The 15,889-nt window shown below is 40.4% G+C and overlaps 1 protein-coding gene across 1 annotated transcript in view; it reads right to left on the bottom strand.

The window, feature by feature from the left end:
- Positions 1 to 1,285: 1,285 nt before the first annotated feature.
- The window catches only part of LOC121865058 (luciferin sulfotransferase-like), a 100,455-nt gene continuing 85,851 nt past the window's right edge, over positions 1,286 to 15,889 (bottom strand). The window contains exons 4-5 of the mRNA XM_042364388.1: positions 11,881 to 12,058; positions 1,286 to 1,441 (exon numbers count right to left, since the gene is read on the bottom strand). Of these exons, the coding sequence (XP_042220322.1) occupies positions 1,304 to 1,441; positions 11,881 to 12,058 (316 nt within the window). The 3' untranslated portion in view covers positions 1,286 to 1,303. The remainder of the gene's footprint in view (positions 1,442 to 11,880; positions 12,059 to 15,889) is intronic.

Raw genomic sequence — 15,889 nt, 5'->3', positions numbered from 1 at the left:
CACATCCTCTAGTGACGGACATTTCCTTGTATGTAATGTATGAGCTGAGCTCTCCAGACCTTGTAGCTCCTCACTCAAAACTAGTTCCCCAGGAACAGTTCCATAGTCTCCTCCATCATCTAACAGTCCAGACAACTGTCCTTAGTCCTCCAGTTGCACATGACTCATCTAAATTAGGAGTAACACTATGAGTCACATTGCATCATCATAATAGTACAAGGCAGATTACATTGTCTCCCAAGCATAATCAATGTGACTCTTAACTGATATTTTAGTAAGTTATTTCATTAATATCTCTTATTGTTATATAAGTCACCAGTGTGACAATCATAAACAACTAACTCACTATATCATACACCTCTCCCTTCTCTTATCTCAATTATTCCTCAGCTCAATGAACTTTGTTTCTTAATCAAACTAACTTCATTTAGAGCATTTATATTTTGAGGGATCATCAAGTTCTCTATTTATTGCCAATCAGGGTGCACAGACATCATTGCTTCAATTAATTAGCTTGAGCGATAATGCCTGAGTGAGCATTATGTCACTCGGGAGGGTTGACAGTGCTGAGCTGTTACCATAGCGCTCCATTGGCTAACATCGTTCACCATTACTCTAGCAAGATGTACTGGGTTGAGAATTCCACCCTGAATGGTTCTCATATAACCCATACTGAGGATACAAGGTCCATCCCAACATAACTCTAGATTGCTAGTAAGACCGGAAGGTCAGCGTCTGGAAGGATCACTAAGACTAGCAGCCTCGCTAAAGTTTGCCTAGAAGGGCTGAACCCGCTACTGAGGACATAAATAAAATAGAGTTATGAAGATAAAACCTTAACTCGGGCCTGCATGCTGAGAGTAATTAGAAAACCCAGGGCGGAAGCCCGAAAAGTTTTGTGAACGAACATGAGAAGAGGGAGAGAGATGGCCACATATATACATATCACATCATTTGTGACAGCGCCGTCCTAGGGGGGTGCGGGGCCCCTCAAAACTGTGAACTAATGGAGATATCTGTATAAAAGGAAAATTTACTACAGTACGTATCTGCAATTAAATTTTTGTGTAAATTCCTTGTTTACATGGTGACAATAGTGAGATCTACAACATGACATTAAAATTCGCAAATTCGTGGATGATACCCTGGATGTACCCAAGAATATCTTTGGGTAGTTTTAAAGTTATGCCATTTTTGCAGCCGGGACAGAGAGCCATTCGTTTTAGAGACAGTAATTTCTTTTACCTGTTTGTTTGTGTGAGGCATTAGATACAAGAAAATAAACAACAACAACAATACTACATCACACTTTACCTTGATCACTAAGGAAGTAGTTGAAGAACTTCTTAAAATCTCCGTTGTAGCAGTGTGGTGCCCACATACGATGGTGGTGGTAGTACGAGACGACGACATCACGGGGGTCACGCGCCACGTAAATCATCTGCAGCGAAAAACAACAAATAAATTACCTGCAGCCACAAACAAACAAACAGAAGAAACAAAAAACTAGTAGTAGTAGTATAGTACAGTAGTAGTAATAGTCTGTGGAAATTATACACACGACCATGAATTGACAGTCGCCTAACCTTTCCAGCCACTGACCATCACCACACCAAGCACTGGACCCTGATGTACACTACCCCTCTCTGTAACAAAGTGTGTTGGCATTCGGGCCTTCGTTATTGAGCAACGGAAACTGGACAATGATTACACGAGTTCATGAAGATCGTCTTAGTGATGTGAATGTGTGAATCTACTTAGGATTATTGGCGTTATTCGTGACTGTATAATTGAAGATCACTCTCCACCGATTGGAGGTACAGCCTAGGTCAGGAGGCATACAACCACAAAGTCAAAGCCATATGACAAGATTTATCTGGATTTTTGTTTTTGTTTTTAATGAGTTGTGTTCATGGCTGTGGTTGACCAACTACCGCCTGGGAATATATTGGAAGCATAATGTATTATCTAATGGTAGACCCTGCTGCTATATGGCATCACTAAAATTGTGACCAAGTCCCAGGTTTCTAATCTTACTTTCTGCCTCATTTACACACAATTGCAGGTCTCAATTGTTTCTCTTACTTGACAACACAACATATAGCATTTCTCACTATTGATTATTTTTTCATTTTGTATTTCTTTATTATTATTATTATTATTATTATTATTATTATTATTATTATTACTGTATTATTATTATTATTATTACAGTACAGTATTACCCCGCTTTACGAGGTTTCACTTAACGCGATTTCTCATATACGCGGTGCCCTCGCCAGAACCGAAATTTCACTTAACGCTGTTCATCTACTCATATACACGGTGAAGTATAATATTTTTTTTTTATTTAGCTCATAAAATTCATACAAATTACCCAGCCAGAATATAATTTACATTGCTGGAATTCTTACAATATGATGATCATTTTGAATATAAACATCATAGATTTTGCATTAGACATACAAATTTTAGATATAAGGTTTACTCTGACTAAATATGTTATCATTTGTGCAAAATATATGACATTTATATTCAAAATATTCCTGGTCTTACAAGGAATCCAGCAATGTCAATTATATTATCCTAACTTTAGTTTGAGGTATTATTTATTACTAAAAAGGTAAATATTCTGGTTTTCCCACACATCTGGTAGGGAGGGTTGGTGGGGGGTGGAGGGAGGGACCGACCGACCATTTGGCACGGTGTGAAGAATATTTTTTTTTATTAAATGAAGATATTTGTTTTAGCTCATAAAATTCATACAAATTACCCAGCCAGAATATAATTTACATTGCTGGAATTCTTACAATTTGATGATCATTTTGAATAAAAACATCATAGATTTTGCATTAGACATACAAATTTTAGATATAATGTTTACTCTGACTAAATATGTTATCTTTTGTGCAAAATATATGACATTTATATTCAAAATATTCCTGGTCTTACAAGGAATCCAGCAATGTCAATTATATTATCCTAACTTTAATCTAAGGTATTATTTAATACTAAAGGTTAAAATCTAGTTTTTCACCCAATATTTCTCTTGTAGGAAAGGTTGGTGGGGGGTGAGGGGGAGGGTTGGGACGGACCAACCATCTGGCGCGGTTGGAAGAGGGGGCAGGGGGGCGAGGGGGGGGGCAGGAGGGGGGCGAGGGGGGCAGGGGGGGAGGAGGGGGGGAAGGGGAAGGAAGGGGAAGGGCAGGGGAAGGGGGCGAGGGGGCGAGGGAAGGGGGCGGGGGGGGAGGCAGGGAGTGGGGGGAGGCGGGGGGAGGTGGGGGCGAGGGGAGGCGAGGGGAGGCGGGGGGGAGGCGGGGAGGCGAGGAGGCGAGGGAGGAGGCGGGGGGGGCGAGGAGGGGCGAGGGGGGGGGGCGGGGGGAGGCGGGGGGCGGGGGAGGCGGGGGGGCGGGGGGGAGGCGGGGAGGCGGGGGGAGGCGGGGGGGAGGGGGGGGGGAGGGGGGGGAGGGGGGGGGGGGGGGGAGGCGAGGCAAGGTGGGGTACTTTGATTGACAGAGTGTCGTGAAGAATATTTTTTTTTTTATTAACTGAAGATATTTGTTTTAGCTCATAAAATTCATACAAATTACCCGGCCAGAATATAATTTACATTGCTGGAATTCTTACAATTTGATGATCATTTTGAATATAAACATCATAGATTTTGCATTAGACATACAAATTTTAGATGTAATGTTTACTCTGAGTAAATATGTTATCTTTTGTGCAAAATATATGACATTTATATTCAAAATATTCCTGGTCTTACAAGGATTCCAGCAATGTCAATTAATTATCCTAACTTTAGTCTGAGGTATTATTTGTTACTAAAAGTTAAAATTAGTTTTTTCACCCAACATTTCTCTGGTAGAGAAGGGAGGGGTGGGAGGGTTGAGGACCGACCGACCATCTGGCCAGTTGGAAAGAGGGGAGGCAAGTTGGGGTACTTTGATTGACAGATAGTGTCGTGAAGAATATTTTTTTTTTTTTTATTAACTGAAGATATTTGCTTTAGCTCATAAAATTCATACAAATTACTGGAACAGAATATAATTTACATTGCTGGAATTCTTAAATATGATGATCATTTTGAATATAAACATCATGGATTTTGCATTAGACAATAAAATTTTAGATCTAATGTAATAATTTGGTTTACATAAAGCAAGTATTTTATCTTTTGTGCAAAATGTATGAAGTTTACATTCAAAATATTCCCTGACCTGCAAGGAATCCAGCAATGTCAATTATATTATCCTAACTTTAGTCTGAGGTATTATTTATTACTAAACGTTAAAATCTAGTGTTTCACCCAATCATTTCTCAGAGGTAGGGGCCAGTGAGCTGGGAAGAGGTGGGGGGGGGGGTGATTTGAGTCTATTATTTGAATGGACATTAACCTGGCGACTGTATTTCTCTTAAATATTAGTTGTGTGAGCATACCATCATAAAATTTAGATGTTATTTTTACTACAACATAGGTATTGTGTCGGAAAAAGTGGAGTTTGGGGGTCGGGCCACTCTCTTTTGGAATTAATCCCATGTGTTTTATTGTTCCATTTACGCGGATTTCACTTAACGCGGTACCCCGTGGGTTCAATTGACCACATAAATCTGGGTACTACTGCACAGTAATACCCCGCTTTACATGGTTCTGGTTTACGCGTTTCTACATTTACGCGGTGCCCTGCCAGAACCGGAATTCCCACTTTACTGGTGCATTTACTCATATACGCAGGTGAAGTATAATTTTTTTTTATTAAGCTCATAAAATTCATACAAATTACTCGGCCAGAATATAATTTACATTGCTGGAATTCTTACAATATGATTATCATTTTGAATATAAACATCATGGATTTTGCATTAAACATACAAATTTTAGATCTAATGTAAGAATTTTGTTTACACAGAGCAAATATGTTATCTTTTGTGCAAAATATATGACGTGTATATTCAAAATATTCCTGGTCTTAAAAGGAATCCAGCAATGTCAATTATATTATGCTAACTTTAGTCTGAGGTATTATTTATTAATATACCTTAAAATCTAGTGTTTTCACCCAAACATTTCTCAGAGAGGGAAGAGCCAGCGAATGTGGGAAGGGGGGGGGGTTTGAGTCCATTACTTGAATGGACATTAACCTGGTGACTGTATTTCTCTTAAATATTAATTGTGTGTGCATACCATCATAAAATTAATATGTTATTTTTACTACAACATAGGTATTGTGTCGGATAAAGTGGAGTTTGGGAGTCGGCCCAATCTCTATTTCAATTAATCCCATAAGTTCTGTTATTCCATTTACGCATTTCTCGTTTTACGCGGACCTCCGCGGGTTCAAATGACCGCGTAAATCAGGGTATTACTGTCTTGCCAAACCAGTAAATAAAAGCCAAATAAAAGTTTAATGCAGTCACCACTTGCATATTCCCTGTACTGTACATCTGTACTTCCTGGTTCACCATAGCAACGGAGAAGCTCCCAATGTAGATTCCTTCGCAATGTTGCCCCCCCCACACGCCTCGCCTCCTCCCTCTCCCTCACTGAGCAAAGAAATATAATTATGTTTGCTCTTAAGACAATTATTTCTTTTACTTTCTTCACAATATGTATGTAGGATGGTGTGTGCAAGTAAATGACAAAAAAAAAAAATTATGTATATCTACCCAAAAATACAAGATAAAAATCAACCATAACACCCAGTAGCCCGGTGGTTACAGTGATGCGTCTAACCTGGCTACAATACTGCAAGCAATGTTCAGATGCAAATGTGAAAAGAAAGTTATCGGTAAATCTTCCATTTGTATCAGGTATTTGTAGATGTAAGAAAAAATGTTGCAGGAACGGCATTAATAGATTGTAATGCTTGTAAGAGTTCAGAAATGGTTACTGGTTACGTACCTCTGAAGAGATGGGTGTCTGCTGGACGGATGTTAATCGTCTCTGTTTATCATCATCAGTACAGTAGTTATAAATCAAGTTTTTATATTTACAATAATTGTGTGTTTAAGTAAGCAATAAAATGTTTAATTCTGGAGTCGGCTCGAGTAGAATTTAGCCTTCTGGAGACAGCAACCGAGGGAGTCATTAGCTTATGGGAGACAGCAACTTCACATATAGGATGCAGGCTGATTTTTTTTTAGCCATTTTTCAGACAAAACAGTGTGCTTCATCCATGCACAATCCTAAATACAGATTGTTAAAAAAATAAAAAATCATCATTATTAGGTCAAAAACATACTTTTACTTTACTTTTATCTTCGTTGCAACTAATCGGCTTGTATGCCACTTGGGCAATTACTGGGCATGCACTGGCCCCTGAATGTATCTAAACCTGCTCCAGTGTTGGTCAAGTTCAGGCCTTGAAAGAGCTCACACTCAGTGCCGTCACAACACTCTCGCAGATTGTTCCAAGAGATAAAAAAGTCTCATTCCGAAAAAGTTTGCCCTCACAATTTTCTGGGTTTGTGGCTTCTTTAACCTTGAGCTGTGACCCCTTGTGGGGTGGGTGTCCGGCAGCTCTAGGTATGGCCACTCGACTGTATAATGCCATCTGAGATGTTTATACATCTCAATTAGGTCATCCCTTGTGCATCTGTAGTACAAGGTAGGCAGTTGCTGGTGCTCTAATCTCTCTGGACAGCTGAGGTGCTGAAGTGCAGGCATCAGTCTGGTGGCCCTATTTTGGACATTTTCAATCAAATGACAGTCCCTGGCATATCTAGGGGACCAGACGGGGTGACAGTACTCCAGGTGGGAAAGCACCTCAATCTTGAAGATCGTTACAACCTTCTTATAAAACCTACTAATTTAGTTGCTTGATTCACCTTTTTCTCACAATGGCCCGAGAACTTCAGTTCATTGTCAACATACACTCCCAGATCCTTTTTGTACTCGGTCTCTATAAATGTAGATTCTTCTTACCACTGGGACATATGACAGGCCTCCTTACAGTTGGTACAACCCAGGTGCATCCTCTTACACTTTGTTGCATTGAATCTTAGTGCATTATTGTGTATGTATAACCAGAATGTTTTAAACTTGAATGTCATCTTTTTCTTACTTGTATACAATATACCCTTTGAGGCAGCATATAATAACTTCACATGTCTCCATAACAACACAGCTAATTGACTGAGGAGATATTGTGCTACTAAACCTAAGATCTTCAAATGTGTTGGTGGTGGCCAAGTAGCACAATGTTACAGATAACTGCTGACTTGTGATACACTCTCGCCTCAGTGTTCTTTTTTACACCAATAAGTTTACCATCTATAATAACTCATCATATGCTGCACCACGTCCAGGTGTAATGACCACGGTCGTGTATGTTAGTTAACGTAAAATCAGACGATTCGTATTACGCTCAATAGCCCACAAAACATGTAGCTATGCCTTCTTTATTGAGTCCCCCGTCTGAGGCGTCCGTTTTCTCATCACTTCAGGACGTCTGAGTCCTCTGTTTTCTCTCAATCTTAGAGTGCACCCGAGACTTCGTTATTCCTTAGTATAAGGACACAGAATTTGAAATTGCAACTGTAGTTGTAAACGTTAAGGCAAATTAGACATGTCTGATTACAGATGAAACATTCAAGATCTTTTGTGGGTGATGTTGAAAGCTTCTACAGTACTCTCTTTATTGTTAGTAAAACTTGTCAAGTCAGTGAGTGTCAAGTCTGTCAGTACGAGTGGCATGCCCTTATATCGTCCTTGGGGATAGCCATGAGTTTCCAATTGCCACTGAAGTTAGATTATTTTGATGCTCAAACATCAGAGAATCTGATGTTTGTAGTTTAGTTTGTGTCAGTTGTCGTTTAAGAAAGTCCTTAATCTCATGAAAAGATTCTATCAAACTCAAAATCTCCAAGACCAAACGGCTCCCCAGGAAGAGTCCCTTGGCTGTGGTTTTGCAGTTTCCGGGAAAGTAAAGTTGTTAGTGTGTGTATTTAATGTCCATTTCACTTTTTCCTGACAAGCTCAATCTCTGATTATATTATAAAAGTAGACATAAGAAATTCACCTGACCCATGACACTGATTTTCATAGTTGAATGTACAGCGATCGAGTTGAATAGAATTTCTGTTGTTGGTGAGATAAGCCTTTCTGGTATGCATGCATAGGCCGGAACTGCCCGAGGCCCGTAAAAACGAATGCACGAGGAAGACTCACACTGTCTGTGTTGTCACCACTACCGAGGTTCGGTAGCCACCTATGGGCAAGATGGTCCTTGAAGGATGTCTTTAATATGGCGAGATTAGAATCTGAAGACAGGAGCACCCAGGGAACACTATGCGAAGATACTTTGCACCGAGTCTACCCCGGGCACTACTAGCGACCGAGCTTCGGCTGTTTGTGTAGTAAACAACTCCCGCGACCAGTGGACTCAGTCTTGTCTGGTTCATTGATCTTGGTTATATGTATTAAGCAGTGTTGGTATCTATGATTGGGGATAATTAGCAGAAATATAGTTATCCCATGTTGAGTATTGACCCATGAATATTGGTATTACCAGTTATAAAGTTTGTTATAGGGGTTGTGAGTCCATCATTCATATGTACTACCAACTGAGTTCTAGTTAAAGCGCCATGTTGTTCATTCCAAAATAACATGATGTGCTAAATAACATCTTAATTTGGGATATTGTCAAGTGTGTCATATTATCATCTGTATTGACAATGAAGTAATATAATGAGTGTGTAATGTTGTAACCAAGAAATGAAGATTTATTTTGCTATGTGTAAAGTAAGACCTAAGTAGTCCAGTCTTACTTTTATCCTCTTCGCCACTGATCGGCTTGTTAGCCGCTTGGGCGATCGGTCACGTCTCTTTTCCTTTATATTCTTCACCAAAAGGTCGGCTCGCTAGCCGCCCGGGCGATCGGTCACGTCTCTGTCACGCACTGTTGGCAAATACTGGGCATGCACCGGCTCTGAATGCACCTGAACCCGCTCCAGTGTTGGTCAAGTCTTCTCTTGAAAGAGCTCACACTCGGTGCCATCACAACACTCTCTGGTAGATTGTTCCAAGAGTTTACAACCCTCACTCCGAAAAAGTTTGCCCTCACGGTTTTCTGGACTTGCGGCTTCTTCAATCTTGAGCTGTGACCCCTTGTGGGGCGAGCGTCCGCCAGCTCCAAGTAAGGACACTCAACTGAGTAGTGCCCCTGAGATGCTTATACACCTCAACTAGGTCCCCCCTTGCCCGTCTGTAGTATAAGCTAGGCAAGTTCAGGCGCTCCAATCTCTCAGGGTAGCTGAGGTGCCGAAGTGCAGGCACCAGTTTGGTGGCCCTCCTTTGAACATTTTCAACCAACTGACAGTCCCTAGCATATCTCGGGGACCAGATGGGGTGACAGTACTCCAGATGGGGAAGCACTTCACTCCTGAAGATCGTCACGAGGGACGGACCGTCTAGATATCTGAACGACCTTCTTATAAGACCCAATAATTTATTTGCCTGATTTACCTTCTTCTCACAATGGCCCGAGAACTTCAGCTCATTGTCAACATACACACCTAGGTCCTTCTCACACACAGTCTCAACTAGTACATTTTCTTCATCCCGTTGGGACATATGGTACGCCTCCTTACCGTTGGTACGCCCCAGGTGCATCCTCTTACACTTCGTGACATTGAATCTCAGCAGCCATTCCTTCGACCATTCCTGGAGCCCACAGAGGTCCTTCTGCAGCTCTACACAGTCCGCTTGGTTCTTAATTTCCCGAAATAACTTGGCGTCATCGGCAAACATTTGTATGGAGGAGTGTACAACGTCAGGCATATCATTTATGAAACAAACAAACAACAGCGGGCCCAATACACTACCCTGCGGTACCCCACTTGTTACAGGTACAGATGACGATTTCGTGCCATTAATCACCACACATTGCTTGCGGTCATGTAGAAAGTCTTCTATCCACGCTAGGACATTTCCCCGAATTCCGTACCCTTCCAGTTTGATTTTCAGCCTTTCGTGGGGTACACTGTCGAAAGCCTTGGCAAAATCTAGGTAAATATTGTCGATATTACCACCCCGTTCTAGAATATGGGTCCAAATATCCAATACCTTGAGCAATTGTGTCAAGCAAGAGCGCCCCGGCATAAAACCGTGTTGGCAATCTTTTACAAGGTTGTTTCGTAGTAGATGTTCCATCGCTGCATCTCTGATAATACTCTCAAGTACTTTACATATTATGCTGGTCAGGCTCACCGGTCTATAGTTGTTCGTGGAGTGACTATCGCCCTTCTTGAAGATAGGACTCACATAAGCCACTTTCCATTCACTGGGGACCATTTGTTCATCCAGGCATTTACAAAACAGAATCTTCAGGGGCTCTGCAAGCTCGTTGCACAGCTCCCTTAGCACTCTTGTACTTAATTAACATCTTGTTCACTCCTTATGTTAATAAATATTGAATTAGCAAACTACAACTATCACCGCTCTATTCATTCTACCCGTTGGTTCTAAGAAAATAACTATTGTAACTCACGTGCCTAGAAGCTCGCTAGCACAGTACCTAACAGTCCAATGAGATATGTTATATTCAAAGAAAAGTCTGGGTGGTGGCAGGCTACCGTGGTAAGTACAATAAGTGTTATAGTAAGAATGACATGGTTTTCTCAGACTGATCCATGGTATAGAATATGGCTAAAGCAGGATATAATTGAGATAAAGTAAGAACATAAAATTCAGAAAAATACAATAATCTATATGACAGAAGGAATAAATATAGAAAAGAATACAGTAAATAAAATAAATATGAAGTATAAAAAAGAAACCTTTACACAAGAAGTTTCTGTAATCTTTTGGTTCACCGACTCTTATATCCTTTAGCAAATTTTCATGGCTATATAGCATTGATATTTTTTCATGTACAGTTGCAGAAATGTGTTCCTACACCCCATGGTAACCCGTGTCTCCAAACAGCAGAGTCACAGTACAGTAGTAGTATCAGTTCACTGTTCATGAATGAATGGGTATTGGTCGTGTAACGATGGATGTGATTGGTGGATAGGTTTGCTATAGGTCATAATTATTATAGGTTGGCCAAATGAAGACACGAGTTACCACAGGGGGTGAAGGAACACATTTCCGCAACTGTACCATTGTTTCATCCACAAACGCATTTTTTTTCTAAACACAAAAACTAATGCAATGACGATATGTATATGCTATATCTGTGTCTGCCATGAGTGTCGGTGTTGTACTGACAGATTTTTGTGCCATAATACAGTATTGAGCCATGTTGGGAGTGTGCATATTGTCCAATAATAATGAGTCACTATATTGTATCAATAATATTGACAGTGTAGGGGTCACTTTTGAGTGAACAGCTACAGCAATATACAATATATTGGTCTACATGGGATTTGCCATGTTATTGATATGTGAATTGTATTGATTTAACACCAAAATAAGGTTTCAAATCAAAGGATCAGCAGGCAACCCCGCCCCCCTTCCCCTGGGGGCCACTTATAGTAAGATATTTGTGGGTGTAAGTTTAAGTGACCATCATGTATAAGATAGGCATTAATATGCTTATCATAATATTAACTCTCCTGGTCAGTGATATAAGTTGTTTCAGGGCCATTGTGATAATGTGGGTTTGCCGACTCCAGATCACCGCACTATCTCAGCAGTACGCATGTCCACGTTGTGAAGGCCAATGATAGCACCTCTCACACCCTGTACTCCTTGATGTCATGGCTGTGTGGGTGTTACAGTGCACTCCTGACTCTTTCACCTCAAGCCATACTTGGGTCTAGATTCGGAGGGCTGACTCAAAATCTTCTGGAGAGTCTCGTTTCAGCAAAATACAGATTAGAGAAGCTTTATTAAACATAAACTACTACCATGTGTTAACAAGTAAATAATACCTTGCATGTATCAAGGATCCCCGGTGTGAGAAGAGAGAACGGCATGTGAGTCTTAAGACAGCGAGGGTCGGGCAGAGTCCGTACCATATCCAAGGATTTTCCTGGTTCTGGAGGTTGAACGTCCAACTTCATGATCCCCGGAAGTTTAAAAATTCGAGAATCAATAACAGAGTCTTCTCTGAAAATACCAATAAAATAGTGACTTCTAGATTTTTTTTCATTCATAACTGTAATGTACCATACAGCACCTGGTCAGGGTGGCCGGGATCAACACCAACACAGACTCTCTCATCATTTATTCTGACACAGCTGTGACTAATGAGCCATGGTACTCCCAGGGATGAGGCAAATACAGGACATCAGTTTCCCTGTGTGACAACAAATATCGTACTTTATATTTCAGTAAATAAAAATGGGAATAAAACATCAGGGAAATTTTTTGTTAAACATTGATAAATATCTTGAGGAGTAATCTCTATTAATGATAAAGGATAGCAGACAATGATACTGGTGCCCATTAATTTCAAAGATCTATTTATACACCTTCAAATATACTTCTTCACCTAGTTGCCATTTTTAGGTAGGTAATACTATACATTAATGTGTAGAAGCTTGTAATATAAACGTGGTTTTAAAGAGCTTGTAAATAATATTCAAGGGTCACAAATCCATTCACTGATGAAGGGGGGAGGGGGGGGGAGTTGCAGTGTCATAATATAACGATTTCCTGTTTACATCTCATTGCGTAACTTCTGTGACCAACAGGAAAAAAAAATACATAAGTTAAAGATGTACAGACAGAGTAAATATACAATCCTTCTTCTTCATACACTTCCACACATGTTTTAAGAACTGAAACCAAGTGATTTTTCAGAGCACACAAACATAATACAGTAATTACTTCATCTCTAACATAAGGAACACGATGATGACAACTAACAGTCTACTCCATCATGCCCCCTCCCTCCCCCCTTAAGGTGAGGCTGTAAACACTCCTGGGAATAATTGGATAGCATGGCGTCGAGTGGTACATATGTGAAGATAGATCATCTTTGTAGCATTCAGCAATGGTCATTATGTATTGTACTTTCTCTTTACTATATCCATACTGCTCAACCAACTGAGAATTAATAAGTGAAGAGGAAGAGGTGGTAGTCGTGTAGGAAGTGCTGCCTCATCTCACTTTCCAATTTATCAAGGAGTGGAGGAAGCATGTTATTGGGCCAGGACTCTAACTCACTGTGTCCTGGGTCTGAGTCCTGGACTGGACACAAGTGAGAAGGATGTTATTCAGTCTGATACTACCAAACATGGCAGGTTTCCCTGACGTACTCTGGTTTTCTCCTATACTAACACAAAGCAATGAAGGTCACAACAAAGTAACAACCAACCGCCTGAACCGCTATTAAGGTAATGTGGTGAAATGATAAATTAATACAACAATACCCCATCCATACCCGGAACTGCACTACAGGACAACCAGTGGTAAGTGTGTAAGCAATGAGAAGCAAGCAAAGTAAAGTAAAGTAAAGTAAAGTAAAGTAAAGTATAGTATAGTATAGTATAGTATAGTATAGTATAGTATAGTATAGTATAGTATAGTATAGTATAGTATAGTATAGTATAGTATAGTATAGTATAGTATAGTATAGTATAGTATAGTATAGCATAGCATAGCATAGCATAGCATAGCATAGCATAGCATAGCATAGCATAGCATAGCATAGCATAGCATAGCATAGCATAGCATAGTATAGTATAGTATAGTATAGTATAGCATAGCATAGCATAGCATAGCATAGCATAGCATAGCATAGCATAGGATAGTATAGTATAGTATAGTATAGTATAGTATAGTATAGTATAGTATAGTATAGTATTGTATAATAGAGTAAAGCATAGTACCCTGTATACTATAGTATAGTATAGTATAGTATAGTATAGTATAGTATAGTATAGTATAGTATTGTATAATAGAGTAAAGCATAGTACCCTGTATACTATAGTATTGTATAGTATAGTATAGTATAGTCTAGTCTAGCACAGCACAGCATAGCATAGCACAGCATGGCACAGTACAGTACAGTATAGCACAGTATAGCATAGTATAGTCTCTCCTCGACTTACGACGGGGGTCCGTCCCGACGACCAAGTCATTAGACGAATTGGTCGTAAGTCGAAAATGCGAAAATAATACATAGAGATTCTAAAAGGGTGTCTCTTTTTCTTCTCAGCACCACGAGAACTCTCACTTTTACACTTGCCAGCCATTTTAAAGGGAATTACAAACGAAAATTTTGTCAGTACACAGCGCGATCACTAACGTCAGTACGTACTAGAAAATACGTAATTTGAAAAATATTTTATACGACCACGGTGGTTGTATGTCCGGGTTGTCACAAGTCGAGGATGTCGTGGAGTACCTGTATAGCATAGCATAGCATAGCATAGCCCAGCATAGCACAGCCCAGCAGAGCACAGTACAAACACAGCCTAGCACAGCACAGTACAGCACAGTATAGCATAGTATAGCACAGCACAGTACAGCGTAGTATAGCACAGCATAGCACAGTATAGCACAGCATAGTATAGTACAGTATAGCACAGCACAGCACAACACAGCATAGCATAGCATAGCATAGCATAGCATAGCATAGTACAGTACAGTGTTATGCCGAGGCATAATTTGATATAATGTTTGTCCCAAGCAACAGATATTTTTGCAGGTTTAGGGAGATTTTCTTGTATATATGAATGTATTACTTATGTAAGATTATTCTAGAATGTATCGCATCATTTTTGTTATGACTTACTTCTTATTTACTTTACTATTATCCTCTTCACCACTGATCGGCTAGCTAGTCGCTTGGGCGATCGGTCACGTCTCTGTTACTTTACTCTTTCTTTTATCCTCTTCACTAAATGATCGGCTCGTTAGTCGCTCGAACGGTCGGTCACGTCTATATATCTGAACGACCTTATTATAAGACCCAATAATTTATTTGCCTGATTTACCTTCTTCTCGCAATGGCCTGAAAACTTCAGTTCATTGTCAACATACACACCTAGGTCCTTCTCACATTCAGTCTCAAATAGTGCAGTTACTTCATCCCGTTGGGACATATGATATGCCTCCTTACCGTTGGTACGCCCCAGGTGCATCCTCTTACACTTCGTGACATTGAATCTCAGCAGGCATTTCTTCGACCATTCTTGGAGCCCACAGAGGTCCTTCTGGAGCTCTTCACAGTCCGCTTGGTTCTTGATTTCCCGAAATAACTTTGCATCATCGGCAAACATTTGTATGGAGAAGTGTACAACGTCAGGCATGTCATTTATGAAACAAACAAACAACAGCGGGCCCAATACACTGCCCCGTCGTACCCCACTTGTGACAGGTACAGATGATGATTTCGTGCCATTAATCACCACACACTGCTTGCAGTCATGTAGAAAGTCTTCTATCCACCCTGGGACATTTCCTCGAATTCTGTACCCTTCCAGTTTGATTTATAGCCTTTCGTGGGGTACACTGTCGATATTACCACCCCGTTCCAGAATATGGGTCCAAATAACCAATACCTTGAGCAATTGTGCTAAGCAGAAAAGCCCCGGTATAAAACCGTGCTGGCAATCCTTTACAAGGTTGTTTCGTAGTAGATGTTCCATCGCGGCATCTCTGATAATACTCTCAAGTACTTTACAAATTATGCTGGTCAGGCTCACCGGTCTATAGTTGTTCATGGAGTGACGATCGCCCTTCTTGAAGATAGGACTCGTATCAGCTACTTTCCATTCTCTGGGGACCTTTTGCTCATCCAGGCACTTACAAAGCCTAGATCAGAGTGGAACATTCTAGAACCTCCCAAGCGTGTTTGGGTGGTGCTATAGGCATCTGACGAGACATATGTAAACACCTGCGAGCGGCAAAGAAGTCTGTCGACCGTTTCTGCTCAGAGTGTAAAGAATAAGCCTAGCAGAACAACTGGAGATAATTGTTGTGCAAATA

Source organism: Homarus americanus, unplaced genomic scaffold (genome assembly GCF_018991925.1).
Source record: "Homarus americanus isolate GMGI-L3 unplaced genomic scaffold, GMGI_Hamer_2.0 scaffold2539, whole genome shotgun sequence".
Classification (NCBI taxonomy): domain Eukaryota; kingdom Metazoa; phylum Arthropoda; class Malacostraca; order Decapoda; family Nephropidae; genus Homarus; species Homarus americanus.
This window is presented reverse-complemented; position numbering and strand designations above follow the sequence as displayed.